This window comes from Semicossyphus pulcher, unplaced genomic scaffold, assembly GCF_022749685.1.
Source record: "Semicossyphus pulcher isolate SPU_LCO1_2020_fin unplaced genomic scaffold, fSemPul1.0.p SCAF_20, whole genome shotgun sequence".
In the NCBI taxonomy this organism is placed as follows: Eukaryota; Metazoa; Chordata; class Actinopteri; order Labriformes; family Labridae; genus Semicossyphus; species Semicossyphus pulcher.
This window is the reverse complement of record NW_027211694.1, coordinates 18,044,259-18,064,441: the sequence shown is the minus strand read 5'-3', so window position 1 is coordinate 18,064,441 and position 20,183 is coordinate 18,044,259. Positions and strand designations below refer to the sequence as shown.

The 20,183-nt window shown below is 42.0% G+C and overlaps 3 protein-coding genes across 4 annotated transcripts in view; 2 read left to right on the top strand and 1 right to left on the bottom strand.

Annotated features, from left to right (window-relative positions):
* The first annotated feature begins 1,794 nt into the window (after positions 1 to 1,794).
* On the top strand, positions 1,795 to 9,012 carry hcfc2 (host cell factor C2). Its single transcript, XM_069671596.1, has 17 exons — positions 1,795 to 1,960; positions 3,140 to 3,288; positions 3,387 to 3,547; positions 3,790 to 3,992; positions 4,168 to 4,252; positions 4,344 to 4,447; positions 5,138 to 5,368; positions 5,473 to 5,682; positions 5,786 to 5,850; positions 6,567 to 6,663; positions 7,016 to 7,072; positions 7,170 to 7,225; positions 7,316 to 7,450; positions 7,614 to 7,811; positions 7,909 to 8,206; positions 8,291 to 8,360; positions 8,459 to 9,012. Exons 1-17 carry the CDS (start codon positions 1,795 to 1,797, stop codon positions 8,466 to 8,468), a joined length of 2,295 nt encoding a protein of 764 aa, XP_069527697.1. The 3' UTR covers positions 8,469 to 9,012.
* A 943-nt stretch (positions 9,013 to 9,955) lies between these two features.
* cep83 (centrosomal protein 83) lies at positions 9,956 to 18,271 on the top strand. Of its 2 annotated transcripts, none has more exons than XM_069670786.1 (16): positions 9,956 to 10,028; positions 11,130 to 11,350; positions 11,540 to 11,690; positions 12,056 to 12,148; positions 12,496 to 12,627; positions 12,730 to 12,981; positions 13,137 to 13,268; positions 13,512 to 13,626; positions 13,898 to 14,042; positions 14,186 to 14,335; positions 14,753 to 14,828; positions 14,955 to 15,109; positions 15,212 to 15,320; positions 15,664 to 15,767; positions 15,957 to 16,146; positions 17,830 to 18,271. In XM_069670786.1, the coding sequence occupies exons 2-16, from the start codon at positions 11,151 to 11,153 to the stop codon at positions 17,968 to 17,970; spliced, it is 2,145 nt and encodes a 714-aa protein (XP_069526887.1). In that variant the 5' UTR covers positions 9,956 to 10,028; positions 11,130 to 11,150; the 3' UTR covers positions 17,971 to 18,271. The 2 variants fall into 2 exon arrangements, with proteins under 2 accessions (XP_069526887.1, XP_069526886.1); XM_069670785.1 differs by having other exon boundaries at positions 14,952 to 15,109.
* plxnc1 (plexin C1) overlaps positions 18,116 to 20,183 on the bottom strand; it is a 32,921-nt gene continuing 30,853 nt past the window's right edge. Inside the window, exon 31 of the mRNA XM_069670787.1 lies at positions 18,116 to 18,823. Within this exon, the coding sequence (XP_069526888.1) occupies positions 18,719 to 18,823 (105 nt within the window). The 3' untranslated portion in view covers positions 18,116 to 18,718. The remainder of the gene's footprint in view (positions 18,824 to 20,183) is intronic.

Below are 20,183 nucleotides of genomic sequence, written 5' to 3'. Positions count from 1 at the left end.
CAAACACACTACACCGGATTACGCTCACACTTTCTTCAGACACGCACACGCACCTTCACTCGTTCACCTAAATAGCCTTTAGGCACACGCCCCCCCCCCCCCTCCCCCTTTCTCTCACACACACGCACACACACACACACACACACGCACACACACACACACGCACACACACACACACACACACACTGCAATTCCGACTACACTCAGCACTGAGCCAACTGACAACTGACGTCATCCTCTTCCTGCTCACCGGGAGGGGTTCCTGTTCCTGCCTAAAGCACACACCACACACACACACACACACACACACGCACACACACAAACGGGTCAAGTTCGGGGCTTTCGGTAACTAAACATTGTTGGCCAACTTTTGATTTCAATCTCTTTCCGAAGGGAGTAATAGGCCTACTTACCAATCTTATCTGGCAACAGTATATAATTAGAAACACAGAAACTAAAATTAATATATTTTTTTATTTGTTCTGTTTTTGCTTACTTACTTTACAGTAAGAAGAGTTTTTTCTTATTTTGTACTTTGTTTTCCTGCCCCTTTCCCCCTTTGCAGCCTATTTTTCCTACTACATCCAGCTCCTCCTGTTTCTTTTAAAAATAAAGATATTTAATTGGCTGAAAGTTAAAACACCTCATGCTGTGTTTAAACATTTATTCTTGGTCTCTCGAAAGAGCATCAGTACCGCAGACAGTTTACAAGTAAAGGGACTTCCAAAGATTGTCTATTTTTGAGACGATGAACCAAATATCAGCAGGCCATAAATATAGCCCACTGTACTTCTTAAAAATGTATCTCAAAACCTCGGCGGAAAAATAAAAATGGATGTGTCTTCACAGATTGAGATGGATTATGTGCTTGACATAAATCAAACACATGTGTTTCAACTCTGCACTATGGACCATGCAGATTATTTGTGTATATCAATGTAGGCTCAAAGGCCATGTCAACATGTGATGTTTCCTTGATATCTTGCAGTTCACAGGAAAACGTTGTATCTTTGAACAGACAGCCTACTCAGCATTTTAGTCTTGCAATAACAAAATAGGTAGGGCCTAAAAAGCAAGAGAAATATTAGAATAGAAGGGTCGAAGTTTATGCAGCAGATAGCAAGAATATTTTTTAAGACTTTGCTTGTTTAAAGCCATCCGTGCCACATGCCTTCTAAATGTGTGTGTCCCAAGCCTAAGATAAGATAAACCTGATGAAATCATTAATTAGATTTCATATATTAGAAAGCTTCTATCAGAGCCACAGTAGACATAATACAAATAGTTATCCCCTCAAATGGTATTTAAACTAAACTTCAAGTCGGTAGAGTCTCCTAATCTTTCCTCTGACAATGTTTAAATTGTCTAATGAATCATCAAGAAAACACGAAAAACATGTAAAATCACGCAATAGCTCTCCCCTCTCCTTTCACGTTGATTATTTAGCAAAATAGTCCTCATTTAGTGACATCAAGTGTCATGGAAATTGAAATTAAGCATTTCAATGGGATAATAAACAATTGTAATGTTAATATAGGCTTTAATATGTTTTTTTTTTTAAACATGTATTTATTAATTAAATACAACACATTACTAAACAACATTTGGAAAGTGCATTTGGCACATAAAAGAGGAATGCCCTTCCCCGACATTCCCTCAAGTCTTGATATCCGATAAACGAGACAGAGTGATACGTCTTCTTCTTTTCACATTTTGATTTTCTTACGCGTCATTCGCCCCGCCCCTTTGTTTAAAACGTCAACAGCGCCAAACTTGGGGCTCCCGAACGGGAAAATGAGCACTCATACTGAGGAGCCACAATGGAGGAAAATAAATTCCGTTGCAGGGGTGATACCACGGTCCAGACACGGACACCGTGCAGCTGCGATACGGGAGCTGATTATTGTGTTTGGTGGCGGAAACGAAGGGATAGCGGAGTACCTCCATGTTTACAACACTGGTAAGCTAACGTTAGCTCGACGCTAACTAGCAGGTTAGCAGCTAATGTTTTTAGCATGCGCAGGAGTCGAAAAGACCACCTCAGCCAGCAAGCCGATTGCCATAAGCTTATTTTTTGTTTATTTTGAATGTCCCCGACATGTTTAGCCTGATTGTGGCTGTGGTAGTATGGGTGTATTATTGTAAAGTAGCAAGCAACTTGAGCAGGATATCGTTACTTCAGCTGGCCAGCTAGTTTGAGAAACATTGTTTTCCCCGAAATCTAGTCAGTTGTGCTGTTCATTGTTACGCTCACTTGTTAAATGAAGTGTACAGTGTACTGTTAACTTAAGAAATAACAATTGAGTTTAATTAAGAAGTATCGCAAAACAGCATACAAGGTGTAAACTATACTACTTATTATTGTAGTGTTAACAAAGCTTCACACAGATGTTTGTTCTAGATTCTTGAATAGTGTTGTTGAGGGTATTGTGCTGAAAAGGCCATTATTATGTTAATGTTAAAATATAGTGTTATATTAGTAGTAGTAGTTTGTATTCAGTCATCACACGAGTACACACATAAACAATATAAACAGCATAAACACATTCAAAGTCCATGTGTTAAGTAGTGACTGAAAAGGCCGAAGCTAACGTTTATGCTTATCCTACATTCTTATCAGTTTAAAGCCCCTGTGATGCGTTTTTTCGCTGGTTAAGAAACAGACTGAAATTGATTCTGATTACTCTATATGACCTACAAAAGCAAACCAGACCATCAGCGACAAGATTGATGATTTCTATATAGTTATTTTTAATGCCTTAACTGCACGCTGCCTTTGTTTACATTTTCCAGGGCAAATATTTAAAGTAAGTGATGCACATGACTGTTAGAAGACAGAAGGATGAGATTTTTTGTTAAAAACCACCACTCAAGCATGTACAGGACAAAATCAGCAAAGAGATTAGAGGTATGGCTTTGTCCACAGGGGGCGCCAAAATCAACAAACTCAAAGTTCCTCCCACAAGCTTTAAGTTACCCTTCAGAAATAACAAAAGTAAATAAATTATTATTACAGCCAGTGCCTCAAAATCACCCCTCTCTTTGTTCATTTTGTTCTTCAAATAGCATGTGTAAAGTGTCTTAAAGGCCGCTTTAACAAGGTTTTACTGTGTATCGTGACATCAGTTCATTCTTCCAGTCTCAAAGCAGTGGTTCCTGCCAGCGGTGAGGGGTGACATCCCGCCCGGCTGTGCTGCCCATGGCTTCGTCTGTGAAGGCACTAGAGTACTGGTCTTTGGAGGCATGGTTGAGTTTGGGAAATATACCAACAGCCTATATGAGCTTCAGGTAATGCCCGCCATCACAATTCTTAATTGGTCATTTTGACCCTGTTGTTATTATGAAAATATTCAAATATTGACTGTGCGGTCTCGTGTGCGACTCAGGCAAGTCGCTGGCTGTGGAAGAAGCTGAAGCCCAGAGCACCTAAGAATGGCTCATCTCCCTGTCCTCGGATTGGACACAGCTTCAGTCTTGTGGGTAACAAGTGTTACTTGTTCGGAGGGCTTGCCAATGATAGTGAAGACCCCAACGGCAATGTACCAAGGTACAAATACACATCAGAACATGACACAGCATCTGGCGAAGAGCTTTTCAGAGAGGCATAAAAGAAGGGAAGATTGTTTTTTTATTTGTTGGAAATGTTGTGCAACCATATTTTAAATGTACTGATTTATAATTTCTAAATTAATACAATTAATGAAACTAACAAGCATGAAGGCTGTAGATATTTAAGCTCTTTCTAAGAGGAAGTTTCATAAATGAGTTTGATATTTTTTCCTATCTTAGATACATGGATGACCTCTATGAGCTGGAGCTTCAGTCGATATCAGGAGCACGGGGTTGGAGCATCCCAGAGACAAAGGGCAGTGGTCCCTCAGCTCGGGAGTCCCACACTTCTGTTGCCTACACTGGCCTGGGCTCCCCGAAGCTCTACATCTTTGGAGGAATGCAAGGAAGCCGGTTAGATGACCTCTGGCAACTTGACCTCGGTAGGAAGACAATTTTTACAGATTGTCTGCACGTTTCAGTTTTACATTTTTTAGTTGCTACTTTACTTTGAATTACATACAGATCTTAGTAGGCTTATATGCATGTTTGCACCTCTTAACGGCAGTGAGAACCAACTCTATTTGAGCTTTATCATTATCTGTTTTCTTTCTTCAGACACAATGGTTTGGTCGATGCCCGAGACCAGGGGTTCCATGCCGTTTCCCAGAAGCCTTCACTCTGCTAATGCTATTGGAAACAAGTGAGGTTTCCTCAGTTGTCAGTGTCATATCGCTTTTAAAGCAAATGTCATGTTTGTATTGACAAACTACAATGTGCCTCTCTGTCTGCAGGATGTATGTTTTCGGTGGCTGGATTCCTATTCCTGAATCAGACGAGCACAATGCTTTAGGAACTGAATGGATCTGCACTAACTCCCTAAGTGTTCTAAACCTAGGTCAGTAAATTTCTCTACAAATATCCAGTGAGAGTTTACACCGACTTGAGTCATAGAAAGCAGTTCTACTGAATTTGTTTGAGCAAAATGGGTTGTTGAAGGTTATTTAAGGCAAATTTCTCGAGCTTTTTTCAAACACAGGCCTTTTTTTGTTTTGTTTTTGAAAATAGTTTTTACACTGACAGGATCGCATTGTTATTGGGAAGGTATGATAACATAACTGAAAAGGTCCCTATTGAGAAATACCTTTCACCGCTCTCTGCAACACTGCCTGACTCCAATTTACCTTGCAGAACACAAGAATTGCCAACCGTGATCGGTTAGTTTTATTGCGTTTTTATGTGAGTGTTGTATTTTATTTCAGAACCAACACATGTTTGGGTAACATACAGTAAGACAATAAAACCAACCTGTTGAGCCAGCAGGAGACAAAAGGCAAAAACAAGCACTTTTAGCAGATGTATTTTGATTGGCAGCGTTAGCCCTGACTGACTATATTGTAATCATTACAGCCCATTTCGCAAAACCGGACCCAGATTTTAAAAATACAGGAAATACCCTTCTTTAGCATCATGTTTTGTCAGTCACCACTCTGCCTCGGGGGAAACTTAAGTTTGTGATGCATATTGTTGAGCTTTTTGCATTATCAGAGGCTAGCAAGCTCACTGCTGCCCTGTTTTCCTGTCTCAGAGACAATGACCTGGCAAAATCTGGGCCCAGAGCAGCAGGATGATATCGAGTCCCAGCTGCAGAGCCAGGGACCGCAGAGTGACGATCCGTATGCCTGTAGACCTGGAGCCAGAGCCGGCCACTGTGCTGCCGCTGTCGGGTCCAGACTTTACATTTGGAGCGGCCGCGACGGATACCGTAAGAGCTGGAACTACCAGGTCTGCTGCAAGGACCTCTGGTACCTGGAGACAGGTGAGAGCTGAGAGTGGGCTGTTGATTAAAGTAAAAGATTAAAGTGACTTTTGTGATAAAGTCTGTGCTTCAAAACAAAATAATATTCTTTATTTTGCCCTCAGATCGACCAGCCACTCCAGAGGCAGTGTTACTTATCAAATCCACAGTCAGCATGCTTCATGTGGCGTGGCGCCCCCTTGCGGCGGCAGACTGTTACATCCTTCAGACCCAGCCTGTGCGTCTCCACACCACTGCAGCCAGCAACCCACCAGCCACACCACTTAATTCAATAGGAACAGATGGAAAGGAGGGGAGGGATAAAGACTCTGTGGGTAAGGAGAGTGCACAGATCCAGTCAGCTATATCATGTGTATCGGGGTGGAGAACATTTCCAAGAATCTTTTTGTGACATTTTGCTTAATTCTTCTTCCTCAGGTATCCAGTCCCTTCAAACACAGACTGATAGATCCACTAATAAAGAGGCAAAAGCATCAGCCCAGGTAAATGTGACTGACTTTACAGACTTAATTCTTAATTAAGATTATTATATGGAATAACACACACCCCTATTTTAGCAATGGATGCACCAAAATGACCAGCAGACTAACCTCAGAGATGTCAGCTGCTATTATGTGCTATTATTTCTGATTGAAATACAAACACTGAGCATGTTCAGTTGTGTCATCATATACTGCAGCATATTTATGTCTCCGCGCCGGCAACAGCTGTGGCAGGAAGCATTATGTTTTCGGGTTGTCTGTCTGTCCGCCTTGAGGGAATTTCTTCAAATTTGGCACAAATGTCCACCTGGACTCAAGAATGATGTGATTAGATTTTGGTGGTCAAAGGTCAGGGTCACTGTGACCTCATGTCCAAAACGTTTAGGCATAAAGAAGATACTCTGATCTAGAACGACTTACATAAAGAGTTATTGTGGTTTGATGTGGAAAGGAAACCCGACATCATGCAACGTTTTTATCAGTTATTGACTGCGGTGATGTTCTTTATGTGCATGCTAACTCATCTGAAAATGTTGGACTCGGTGTACCGTGTGGCGTTGCGGCGTTGGTCTGAGCTGCAGGGTCTTGGTCAGGACTTCCGTGTATAAAAGATTTTGTATCTCATTGGGATTATTCCTTGTAAAATAATGGTTGAATAAATAAATGAAATAAAACAGGCCCAACTATTTGTTTAATGTTTTCCCTCCAAATTTCAGGCCGCTTCAACACAGCAGGAAGCTACAGGAAAATCATCCAATGGCACAGCAGACAGCAAAACAGAAGGAGGGAGGAGTACTGGGACGGCGGAGCGCAGTAAGTCCTGTTGCCAAGTGATTAAATTGTGATTTTTGTGCTTCCACAAATGTAAGTGTTTAATAATTTCTCATCCACTGTTGTTGTTGCTCAGCATTTTGACATGTAGGAGGATGTGGAGATTGAGTATTTGCCCCGCCCCAACTCCACTGTGACTGGGTGAAAGAGCGACAAGAGAAAACACCATGTAGTGCTTATTCAAAGATCGACCCCCCAGCACCTCATACTGCTGACGCTGTCTTTGTAGCATAGCATAAATATGCAGTGATCCCATTGCACTTAAAATGAGGGCCTTAGTTTAGTGCAGTTTCTCATCTTTGATCCACTGACTGTCTCTCTCTGTTGTTTGAAGGTGCTGGAAAGGAGACATCGACAGCCCAGGTCAGCAGCTCAGCTCAACAGCAGCCAGGTAACGACGGCCTTGAAGCTCAGATGCAGTGATAAAATAGACGGCAGCAGGCTGAATGTTTTAAAAGCTCATTGTGGTTGTGCCCTTGCTTTTACAGGGAAACAGCCTGATTCAGCTGACAAGACATCAGATCTCTACACCCACACTGATAAGGTCAGTGAAACTTATGAACAGTAGTTATCAGCTCTCTTATCTGGTCTGGTCTAATCGAAGTCTTTAAACTTTCATCTCCAATCCCAGCAGAACGCGGAGGAATCTGTTTGGTTTGATGTTGGTGTGTTTAAAACACTCTTCTCAGAGGTCCACCACTACTTTCTACCTTCTGACTGTGAGCAGGTGACTGCATCCATCGTCAGCCGGCCCCCAAATACTAAAGAGGTAAAAGAATAAACCTTCACACTGCTGGACTATTTTATGGATAAAAGCCTGATTTTACCGTTATTTAAAATTTGCAGAATATTAATTGGGACTAAATCGAGATGCCGTTTAACCCTGTCCTCTTTGTTCTTGCTTATACCAACATATGAATTCTTCCCATCAGGCCTTCCTCCAGAGGAAGCTGCCAGGGCCTCAGGACTACCAGAGCAGAGAGAAGCAGGAGCTGACTCCAGGTCAGACCTACAGGTTCAGGGTTGCAGGCATCAACTGCTTTGGTCAGGGAGAATTCAGTCCAGTCAGCGAGTTTAAAACCTGCCAGCCTGGTTTCCCTGGAGCGCCCTCTGCTGTCAAAATCACCAAGGTGACTCATCAAGGATGTTCAGACACAGAAAGAAATGTTATGAATGTTGTTGAGAACGTTGTGAAGAAGTTTGGATTGCCTTTTTCTTCATATTCAGGCCAATGATTCGGTCCACATCACATGGGTGGCTCCACCCTCTCCATCCGGCCGGATTCTGGAGTATTCCATGTACATGGCCGTGAAGAAGAACCGCTCCAGCAGCTCAGAGCGTCCGGGTCAGATGGCCTTCATCAGGATCTACCGCGGCACCAAGATGTCCTGCTCGGTCAGCTCCACCCACCTGGACAACGCCCACATTGACTGCTCGGCCTCCAACCGGCCAGCTGTTGTATTTCGCATAGCTGCTAAGAACGAGCAGGGCTACGGCCCAGCGACACAGATCCGTTGGATTCAAGGTGGAGGTGGCATCTTTCTTTACATTTCTCCCATCAATGTAGTTTTTTGCAGCTTCATTCACTTTCCGGTTTCTGTCTTTTTAGATCCCACTAAATTACGAGCATCTGCATCCAAAGCAGACAATGATGAAGCTGACCAGGATGCTGCTGACAGGTAACCACAATCACCTCTCATGATTTCTGCTCAATTTCCACTTTTTAAAATTATTTTTTCATTTCAAATGATCTGATGCATTTCCTTTGTATTTGCAGCTCCAGTTGAAAATGCCTGAACAAATGACATCTTGTTGAGGAGAAGTCTAAATGAGCACTCAGGACGTGGGTGATGAAGGCCACTCAGATGTTGTATATTTCCTAGATAGTTTTGTTAATTTATTTTTTTAATGTATTTAATTATTCCCTTGTAAATAGGTAATTATCACAGAAACTTCTGCTTGGTTGTTTTAGTTAAGCAAATAATTTTTTTAACTAATGATATGATGTAGACCGAACTACAAGTGTGATATAAACCTTGTCACAGGTTGAAGGTGCCTTAGAGCTTTTCATCTGTTATGGATGTGGATACACTATGTCACGGTTTTGAATGAACACATTTTTCTGATGAAGAACCACTTGTACAATCTGGTTATAAAACACAAATTATCTCTACAGTGGACTGTTGTTTTATAATCAGATAATTTCCTATCATTCAGGTTTTGTTTGAGATCCTTGTTAATATTGACAGCTATGTTTCTACACACATTTTCAGTATTCATTACATTTCTACATCATGTTTGTTGGTGTTGCGTATCATTTTTTTCAAGATTGTTTACATATTACAAGTTTAAGTTAAAAAAGATTTCAGTTGAAATTCAAAAAATGTAGGCACTACTTATACTCCTTATATGAATTAAAGGAATCAAAAGTATCACAGATATTGCATTGCAAAAAAATGTCTCAAGATTGTTGTTATTGTCTCCGGTTTACCATTTAGAAGTATGATTTTCTTGTTTCTACTCCATTATGTCCAGACTCAGATCATTACAGGCTTTTTAAAACCTAAGTAATGAAAGAACATCCCAAACATCTTTTTGCTAAAAAAGTTATTTAATTGTGCTCTTTCTGTAGTATTAGAGGTTAGATGATGTTTAGATATGTGTTCCATCTCTGTTTTGGATAGATTGTAGATAGGCCAGAGCAAAGCAAACATTGAAAAGCATAAATACGGCTGTAACATTTACGAGGATAAAATCACTATATAGTGTGACTTTACTGGGGTGTTATAGCTGCAATTGACCCTTCGCTAAACCCCTACCTTAAATGGCCACTGTCCAATTAACAACAGTAACCAAGGGGGGCGGGACTTAACGATGGGTACATTTTGACTTATCTGTATTGGATAAAACAGAAACTTTTTATTAATAAGACAACTTTGCAGTATGATCTTAAAAATTATAACAACTTTTACATTTGATGCTATAACCTTTTTACGCCTCACAGCAAGTTGAGCAGGTTGGTATGAGGGTATGATGGTTTGTGTGACCGTAACCCATACACAATCAATACATAGTTAATTGTAGGTATAGGCTAAAAACGTTAACGTATCTCCTCATATATCAAGTTACTATATTGGAAAATGTGACGTTTTCTAATGTGAATGTGATGAATAATTAAGCAACTTACGCCTCATCAAGTTGCACAGTGATCTTCTTGAACGTGCAAAGTGCACTTTGGGAAATTTTTCCCATGATCCCACAGTTTGTAGTTTACAGATGAGCTAGCTAGCGCTTACTAGCAACGCAAATAGCAAGCAGAGAATTAAACAGTCCAAGTTCAACAAGAGGTAAGTGGATGCAAAGTTCTGTAAAGTTAATGATAATTTAATTTTACAATATGGTATGTCCGCAATTCGTTGTTTGAAGCCCAAATGTACGTCGGGTTGTTCATAACCTTAGCCATGCTAACGTTGACCAACTGTGGTTGCTGTTAAAGGTAGCGTATTGGTGAGCCTATAAGCTTGTTGTGTGAAGTTGCTCAAAATGCTCTACTTAATAAAGTGACTAATAATTTGGGTTTTTTGAACACCTGTCTAAATTATGCGCATGGTGGCTTTTTCGTTGTCTGTTTCCCTGACTTTTCAAGTAAAGCAGGATGTGTCCGATAACGGACGCATTAGAGTGGCTAGCTTGAAGTTAGCATGCTAGTTAGCATAATAAATCGCGGGACATAGAGCGCGATATTTGAAAACAACTCAATGCTTTGGACAAATTCGGCCGTCAGTTTGTGTTACCTTCTGAGTTATGCAAAATTCACTGTCTATATAATGGTATTATGATTTGCTATCACACTTGCTGGCCCTCAGGTTGTACTTTGTGTGTGTCACCAGTATAGGGTAACGTCTACGATATGATACTTGAAGGGAGCCTGATGTCAACAAACCTCATCCACAGCAAATTCAGTTAGATTATCTGCTTTCATTTCATTTCACCTTGCTATTCTGTCTGCCTAAAACCATGTGTACAGTGATAATAATGTCGAAATGGAATTATGTATGTGACATTGGTCTTAAAATTGTCTCAAATACAGATAGGTTGTCTGTTTTTAAGTGGTTAAAGTGTAGCTGCAATCACTGACCAAGCAGCCAGGGACACGAGCTAACGAATCACTTGAGACTGATTCAGAGGCTCTGACTGCTAAATGGTTGTGATTTGTGATTAGTAGCTGTGGGACTCTTCTCAAAGCCACCATGGTAACTAACTGACAACAAAGCCAGGCCTAATTTTTGCCCTCTTAAAGCTTCTTTCCCTACTTATAGAGAGAGAGTACAGGTCTCTCCCACTGTTAAAAGACAGAGGGCTATTCGACAAACCTTATTCTGTTTCAGACACAGAGTCTGTTCATTTGCTTGTTTTACCCTGCTTTTCTTTATCTACCGCTGTTTCAGGTCCTTTCCTGCATAGGTGAGATGACCTTCTCAGCCCTAGGCCAGCCGGCCCCTCTCGTCCCAAACCTGGAGCCTGGGATAGGGAGGTCTGCTGCCATACTGGGGTTGTCTGCTGGGTTGGGTGGAGCAGAGCTGGAGCTGCAGAAGCTGCTAATCGATGAGAGAATGAAGTGTGAAAACCACCGGACCAACTATCGGACACTGAAGGCTGAACACTTGAGGTACAGCTAGATGTGCTTCAAGAAAACTGTTGACTTTTGTTTTATGTTTTGTATGAATTCGGAGGCAGAATAGTAAATATAAAACCTTGGAGAAAATATTCTGTTTTTAATCATTCTTCAGAATTTTCTCTGTGGTTCAATTGGTATGTCACTGTACTCAGTCTCAGCCCCAGTATCTTTATTTTGTAGCCTGCAGGATGAGTATACCCGGGCGCAAGGTGAACTGAAGCGTCTGCTGAGCGACAAACAGGCTCAGCAGGAGAAACTGCAGCTGCTGTTGGCTGAGCTCAGAGGAGAACTGCTGGACAAAACCAGGGAAATGGAGAAGCTTCGAATGCAGGTTAACCAAAATCTCCTAAAATGAGACTCGTTTGATTGATTATTTGCTTTTTGATGTACCAAAGAGGTTGACGGCTACTTTCAATGATCAAAACAAAAGGACGCTATGGTTTCTGGTAGGGTTGTCAAAAGTATTGATTTTGCACCCAGTACTGCAAAGCAAGCAAGAGAGGGAGCAGCTATGGTTGAGTGACATAAAGAGTGAACAATAATGGGGATCTGTGTAATCGAGAGCAATGCTCAATCCTACTTATTATGTCTTAATAAACTATTTTTGTAATTGGAGATTTTTGGACAACTCTTGTTTCTGTTGTGTCTGAGATTTCAAGACACATATTTGTGTTTGTGGGTGTGTGTGTCGAGCAGGTGATGACCCCTCAGCGGCTGGAGTTGCTCAGAGCTCAGGTGCAGCAGGAGATGGAGGTTCCAGTCAGAGAGAGATTCAATAAACTGGAGGAGGTCAGTCAGTTTCCTATTTCTGTATTATTATTATTAATACATTTTCTGACTGCAGTAGTTGAGACTGTCACTGTATGACATTTCTTGTTCATGATCTAAATGAATAAACAGTTTGCTAATTCTACTGGTGAAGGAAATTATGGTACAATCTCTTTTTTTGGCTCCTGCTCTTTAGTTGGCGTTAGCAACTGTGACTTTGAGTCCGTAGCAACGGTCAAGAGATGAGCGTTGATTGCCTTTTTGAAAATCATTTGAATGTCTCTGCTTTCAAGAGGGATGTATCTCATTTCCATTTTGTCTGCTTGATTGCTCCCCCTCTCTCACTGTGTACTTGTGCTTCTTTGTAGGAGACAGAGGAGTACAGGACCTTGTACAACAAGCTACGGTACGAGTTTACCTTTCTCAAGACCCAGTTTGAGCACCAGAGAGAGGAACACGCTCGTGTGCTGGAGGAGAGGAAGATTCGCTATGAAGCAGAGGTAGCTTTGTTGTTTGGTTGGTCAGCATTTTGGTTGCTTATCAATGGAATTCTACTATAGTGGTGTAGATATAAATCTAAATATGCCCCTTCCTGTTGTCAGATCTCTCGCCTGGAGAGGGATCGGGAGGACATGGTGGCTCAGTACCAGAGTTCAGACCCACTGCGTGATGGGAAACGTGTGGAGGTTCTGCTGAGAGAGAAGGCCCAGCTCCACCTGCGGCTGAAGGGCCTGGAGGCGGAGGTGGGTGAGCTCCACGCGCAGAAAGAAAACTCAGGCCAGCAGGCGGAGAGTGTTCGACGCATCCAAATCAGACAGATGGCGGAGTCTCAGACTGCAGTGAAGTCGCTGGAGGTGAGAGCAGCAGCAGGATTAGAGTTAAATAGTACTTGTACTTAGTTTTGTTTTTTTGCTGCAGCAATTACAAAACTTACTTATTTGGCTTTAAGTTTAACAGGCAAACAATTATTTGGGTGATTATTTGATCTTATCGGTTGCCGGTGTGACAGGCGGAGCGTCAGTCGTTGCGTCTGCAGCTGGATCGGATGGAAAGCGAGTTAAAGCTGAGCAACGAGCAGAACAGCCAGCTCACAGGACGCCTGCACAAAGCTGAGAGAGAGGTCAACTCCCTCAGCGCACAGGTACGCTTCTCGTTTATCAACCATCGTACCATTCCAGTCATCACTGAGCATTATGTGTTTCCATACCAGGTGAAAAGGTTATCCTGGTCAACAGTAATTAACATGTGTTTTGAGGTTATGAATTGGTCAGACCTGGTTATATTTGGCGAGAACTTTATGGATGTTATTTCTCACTATATTCATGCGGTTTGAAGTTTGTACATAAGATAAATGATCTAATTTATGGATTTTTCTCATTCTCAGATTGATAGTCTGCAGCATTCACATAAACTGGAGGTGGCCAACATCAAACTGGAGTGTACACGCTCGAAAGGGGAGTTAGACAGGGAGAAAGATGCACTGCAGGGACAGATTGACGGTGTGACACACACACACAAACACTCACTCTCTCTCTCTCTGTCTACAAGCTCTTGGCTTTCTACTTGTCCTTGTATATTTTCTCCCTCTCACTCTCCTTTGATTAATAATTCAGTCAATAGATGGATGCTCTGTCACCTTTTTATATTCTGAAAGCATGTATTTTTTATTTAACAAAACAATGAATCAACTTGTCTAGTCCTACACATCCAGAAGCACAGATTATAGGCTTCATGTATGCATGAACCTGATTTCCCCCTTGTGTGTCTCAGATCTGCAAACAGATGTTGAAGTGTTGCAGGCAGCCATGGAGCGACACAAGGAACTTCTGTTGGAAAAAGAAAGGGAAATAGTCAGGAAGGTGCAGGCTGCCCGTGAGGAGGAGTTCTGCAAAACTGCCACATTGCACGAGGAAAAGTGAGGATCACCTTTTGTTTTATTTATATAGCTGATTTCACTTGAATTGTAGATGTGTTGTAATTTAGAAAAAAGATTTAAATGATCATTCTAGGTAGTGTATTTGTAATCTGATATGATTTTCTGTTTTTTAATGTTGTTAGGTTGGAGTTGGAGAACCGTCTTGCTGGTCTGGAACAGCAGAGGGCGCTGCATGACGCTGCAGGCATCGCCCACAAGGAGGAGTGGGAGGAACGCCTTCGTAGCACCAAACAGGGAGAAGAGTCGGCACGCAGGGAACTCCAAAACCTCCGGTCAGCTTTTTAATGACTGTTGATTGTGTGTCTCTTCATAGGTTCAGTTATCTTTTTAAATACAAATAAAAACACAGCTAGAGGCCAAAACGTGTTTTGTGAAACACATTCAGATTCAGAAAGGAAACAAGATTGTGAGATTATGCACGGCATACAGCAACCACAGTGACCTGTGATTGGTTTCAGTCCCCATAGAAACATTTTGTGGCCACCTGCGAGCCTTCAAGGTTGAGAGGACTTTCCTGACTTTTTAAAACCAATTTTTAATTGAGTGAAACTAACGGCACAAAGTGTGTCATCCGGATTTGTGCAAAACAAAAAAGAGGGAAATAATTACATGAATGAGCTTCTATTTGTTTTTGCTATGTCTAGGTAAATCCAGTGCTGTCATTAATCAAACTGTCTTGTGTCTTACAGAACCAAACTACAGCAGCAAAGCTCACAGCTTGCAGAACAAGAGAGACAGAAAGCAGAGATTGCTGATCTACAGCAGGTAACTCAACTTCAGCTACATCACATACACTTGTTTGCCCTGCAGTCAGCATGCCACAAAACAAACCCAAGTGAGTCTGTATGCCTGGAATAAATGCGATTTTTGTTTGTTCGATTCCAACAGCAGAACCAGGAACAGGGTGTCCAGCTGGGGACTCTGTCTCGCTCTGAAAGTGACCTGATGGAGAAGAACCAGCAACTGAACGAAACCCTGGACAGAGTCAGAGAGGAGCTCAGGACGACCCGAGGACAGGCTGAGAGGAGCCAACACGAGGCAGAGAGGTACACCTGCTGCTCTGTCTCAGCTAAACTTAAAAAGCACCAAACGCAACTCTCATTTCACAACACTCTACTCTTGTCTTCCGTGCCTGGTTCCGTCTGCAGGATGGTGGAGGACCGTCAGGTGGAGTGGTTGGAGGAAAAGCACAAGCTGCAGGAGAAATATTCTCAGATCAAAGACAAACTGCAGAGGGCAGCGGTGGCCCAGAAAAAGGTACTGCTGCAGCACACGACTTCCTGTGTTATCAAATATAGATTCAAGTGTGATTTCTGATAAAACATGACTCATGTAGGCTGATGAACAACACAGAATAGTCAAATCATCATACTGAGCAGCCTAATCTGAATTACTGACAAAATTCTTGCAATGCTAGCAAAATAAGACTTCACTTTGTGACACTGAAATTGACTTAGGAGACACCTTTTTTTTCCCCTTCTGGAACCTGCTGACATCGTGTGTGTGTGTGTGTGTGTGTGTGTGTGTGTGTGTGTGTGTGTGTGTGTGTGTGTGTGTGTGTGTGTGTGTGTGTGTGTGTGTGTGTGTGTGTGTGTTACAGAGGAAAACGCTGACAGAGAACAAAGACAAGAGACTGAAGGATAAGATTCAGCTGCTGGAGGCCAAGATAGAGGAGCTGGAACTGGAAGCTGCAGTAGCCAAAAAGTTAACAGCAAATCTTTAATTTTATAAAACCTGGAACATTTTTGTCTTTCATAGTATTAGAAGTTACGCATACAAAATCAACAATCATACAAAATAAGTTAACACCAGTCAATTAAAGTGATCCAATCTGATCAGCAGTTCGAAACCCCCTCGAACCTAACGTGATTTTATTTTTTCATCTTTGCACAGACGTTCATCTTTCTCAGAGGAGCAAGCTCAGCTCAGACGACGGTTAAAGGAGCTGCAGCGGCGACACAACGAGTTTCGACGTCTCCTGTTGGGCGGCCAGGGTCCCTTCAGTGCCGGCCCCGCCTTTCTGAACTCCTCACCCTCCACCTTCCTCCTCCTCGGGTCTGAGGGGCCGTTATCCAACATACCAGTAAGCAAAACTAGCAGTGAATACAACTTTCCTTATGATGTTTGTTTTACAGTTCAGAGAGTTGAATGGAGCAAAGAGCTACAGTGAACGGCCTTTCTCTAACCGGACCCTTCCCTTACGCTCTGTTTGACATCATTCTCACAGCTGAACGGAGCACCCTTTGTTTAGGTGAAGGGATTAAATACAGCACAGAGCTATACGCTATATTTCGATAATTCACCGCGTTTAACTTTTCAGTTAGAACACCTCTTTATTTGGCACTACTTTGTGTGGACCGCAACACATACGTGTTACTACGCCTGCAGTGTACGGTATCAGATCGGCTGTTTGTGTCAGCAGTTTGTAGAAGAGACAACTAACAAAAGAAAATATTATATTATGGAAACGCCGTTCACAGTGGGGACTTTACGTAGCAGCCTCTGCCATCAGTGTATGAATGTGTGTGTGAATGGATGAATGTGACATGTAGTGTTAATGCCTTTGAGTGGACGCAAAGCGCTATACAAGTACAGTCTATTTACAATTTATACGTCTGCACTGATCAATTTTCCGAAGAGGATTATACAAAACCAACGCCAGGGGCCGAGGTTTTGGACAGCACTCAATGTGGCGGAGCCTCCACGCGAGTGCACAAACGGAGTGGAAATGCGCAGGGTGTAGGGAGTAGTTTGAGAAAGGCCCCGAAGAGGCACGAATGGCATTCTTTGCACTCACAGGAAATAGAACAGCATGCGATGCAGCAACAATAAGTGTTGTGAGGATGTGAAACCTCTCACTTTCTCTTCAAACACCACTTTCTTTCTGGGTTGTTAGTTTTGACATTTTAAGTAAAAACCATTCGTCAGTTTTAGCCATGCTGGTGGAATCAAATATCTTATAACCCTGATGACAGCAGTTGACTAATGGTAGTACTAATGGTGTCTCCCCCAAACACACTTTCTGATAACAGCTTACAAAATCTTGAAGCTTTCACCACAGTGGAACCAACAAGAAACCCTTATTGAAGTGTGAATGAATACACAGGAAGCAGGAAGTGAAAATGTCTGAGTGAGACCTGTATTGCATGTGTGTTTGTGGGTAGGGGGGGGGCATTTATTACTCATGCAATTGGGACAGCACTATGTTTACTCATTTTGGGCAAAAAAAATGCAAGTGACACGAAGATTCTAGTCACATATTGCTGATTATGCCTATCATTGCCAGGTAAATGCTTTTGTAGTTTGCAGTGTACTAGAGTGTTTAAATTCGGTGGTGTTGTTTGAGCTGAACAGGGAAGCAAACGCAGCTATGGAGTAGGCTACAGCATCTATGAGACTGGTGGAAAATCTTAGTGCTGTCCAGGAAAAGTGTATGATTCTGCAGAAAATGACTCGGCCTTCAGGAGGGTTTCAAGTCTATAAAGAGGGATCACTCAGGGAGAAACAGACAACCGCTGGTGTAGTCTTTCTGTGTTAATAAGAGCTAAAATGTGATGGGCAGGAAATGGCATCAGAAAGCATCAACAGTGTTTGTGTGATTATTCTCACCTCCGGAAGGGGGAGAAAAGTGTTCTGCACGTCTTTTAGGTTTAAGGGTCGGGCAAGTGTCCAGGAAATGAGTGTTAGTCAATTTGATTGCAATGTGGTGATAGCGGTAGTTTCAGTGTAACTAATAACATTGTCAACATTCCCTTCTGCGCTGCAGGAGGAGCAGCAGCATCAGAGGGAGCTGTCTCTGCTCCGTCGGAGGCTGGAGGACCTGGAAAGCGCTCAGCAGCAACAGCTGGAGGAGCTAGGGTCTCTGGTGCCGAGGGATCGGGACCCAACTCCCCAACCTGACCTCTGACACCCCCCACACTTTCCGAACCCAGAGTGAGATGGTGTTTTTGTCACATCCAGGACGCTAGCAGAGTGAGAGCAGTGTTGCAATGTAAATGGATTTTTTTAAGCTGAAATGCTGCAGCACCTTTTTGAACTTTTACATGACTTCCTCAGGGTTTGATTTTGTATTGATGTTTGTTTACACATTTTTTTCTCTTGAACCACTCTGGAAAAAAGTTTTTTTTTGTTTTTTTACAGTTGATACAAATTGCACAATGTTGATACAGACTTTTGTCGTACTTGAATTGTATTTAAAAATAAAGATCTTTTTTCCCCGTGTCTTTGTGTGTGTGACCTTGAGTCAGAGCAGTCAGAATTGTTGTACAACACATTTGTTCACAGTAGTTTTTTCACAGTGAAGCTGTAGTATAGAAGATGTCTTTCCAGTTAAAGTGTCCTTTAATATAAGTTACTTACAGATGATATGTGCCACTCTTCAGTATCCTCAAAGTTGGCTATTTAAAACCAAGGATTCAGAATTTCTAACAGACTTTGTCACATCAGTGCAGGAAACCCTGAGATCTGCAGACACAAAACTCCCCACTGACTCATGAAGTCACCAACATGGTCAGCAGCTCCTTTCAGCGCCTCGTCAGTTCCTCTTCACCTTGTGGAGTTGCATGCTGTACTACTCAATCCTCTCCCGACGGCTTTGTAACCCTTCCTCGTACTGTGTCTTTCATAGTTCATTAATTTGAGCAAAAGGAGGCAGCTCAGTTCCAAGAGCAGCTTTTTAGTCCATCAAACAAGTTTTTCACATGATGTAGCCGCTCCATCAGCTCGGCAGGAGCTCCATTTTGGTCCAACTTCTCTTTGATCTGATGAAAAGGCACAATTACCCGGATTAGCTTTTTTTTAGGACATTTTACAGCAGTGATAAAGTCTTTTTCCTAGAATCAAGTCAAAATTCTGCGAGAGGGTGTGAGCTGCATTCACAGCACACCTTAACTGGAAGTTTCAGTTTCTGTCATGCACACCCACAGTTAACCACTTAACCAGTGTCCTGTTCTGGTTGAACACTCCCAACAACAAACAAAAAACCCCTGAGCTACATGTATTTATATAATAAGTCATTTATATAAAACCACTCTATTTGCTAATCTCGACTTGTTTGTGAAGCTGTATGATCTTAGGAATTTTCTGTAGAGACTTAGTATCGGCCTCATTAGTCGTGCTACAAAGCAGGGACTCCAATATTTTAATGCTCAGCGCTTATTTTTGAAATATTTTAGGGTCTAAAGGACTAATTGGTAGATTGGAAATAGCTCCAGCAGCAACAGAAAGAGCAATGACTGCAATTTAATCTCTATGCCTGATTAAAGAACGTTTATTAGCTTGATTTAGCCACTGACAGGCTCAAAATGTTACAAAGTGTCTGACAACATTACAGAAGGATCCTTACAGAGGTATGTTCCTTTTTTCAACCTTAAAAACATCTCTTACATTGCTCTCCTAAAAGGAACAGTCATTTCACCCTGCAGAACACAGGAGTTGCTGTTGTTAAAAAGGGTCTTACTTCTTAAAGCTACTGTGAGGAACTTTCGGTTTGTGTTGATTTTAGCGCCCCATGTGGACAAAGCTGTACATCTTATCTCTTTGCTGATTTTGTCCTGTATATGCTTAAAGGTATAATAAGTAGGATTTACCTAGAAAAATAAAATATAGACTTTTACAAATATGATATAAATAATCACTTATGGGCCTCTATATATGTGTGTTGTGAGACCCTTCCCTCTGCATCTATTCTGTTGTTTTGCTTTGCACGGGACATTTTCAGGAGGGGCGTGTATAAGTGAGTGTGGGTGTGGTGCAAATTAGCAACTAGCCCCATTCAGACGGGCAAACATTGCGAAAGAGCGATGCAGAGTTGGCCTTCTTTCTGTTGGACAGATAGGTGCCTCAAATCGGGTAGGACAAGCTAACTGGTGGTTAAGCAAACGAGCGCAACGGTGACCGGCGGTTATCATGCTAGCACAAAGGTAACCGTGAGGCTGTTGGTGTTAGCTCGGCGGAGTGGGCCTGTTCTCGCAGGAGAGTGAGATACTGTGTTCGAAATGCCATACTATACTAGCAGTACGTATTAATTTGTATACGTATCAAAATTAAGTATGTAGTATGCAGTATGCAAACAAAAGCAAAATGTGCAGTGTGCCAAAAATTCCCGGATGTCGTACTGAT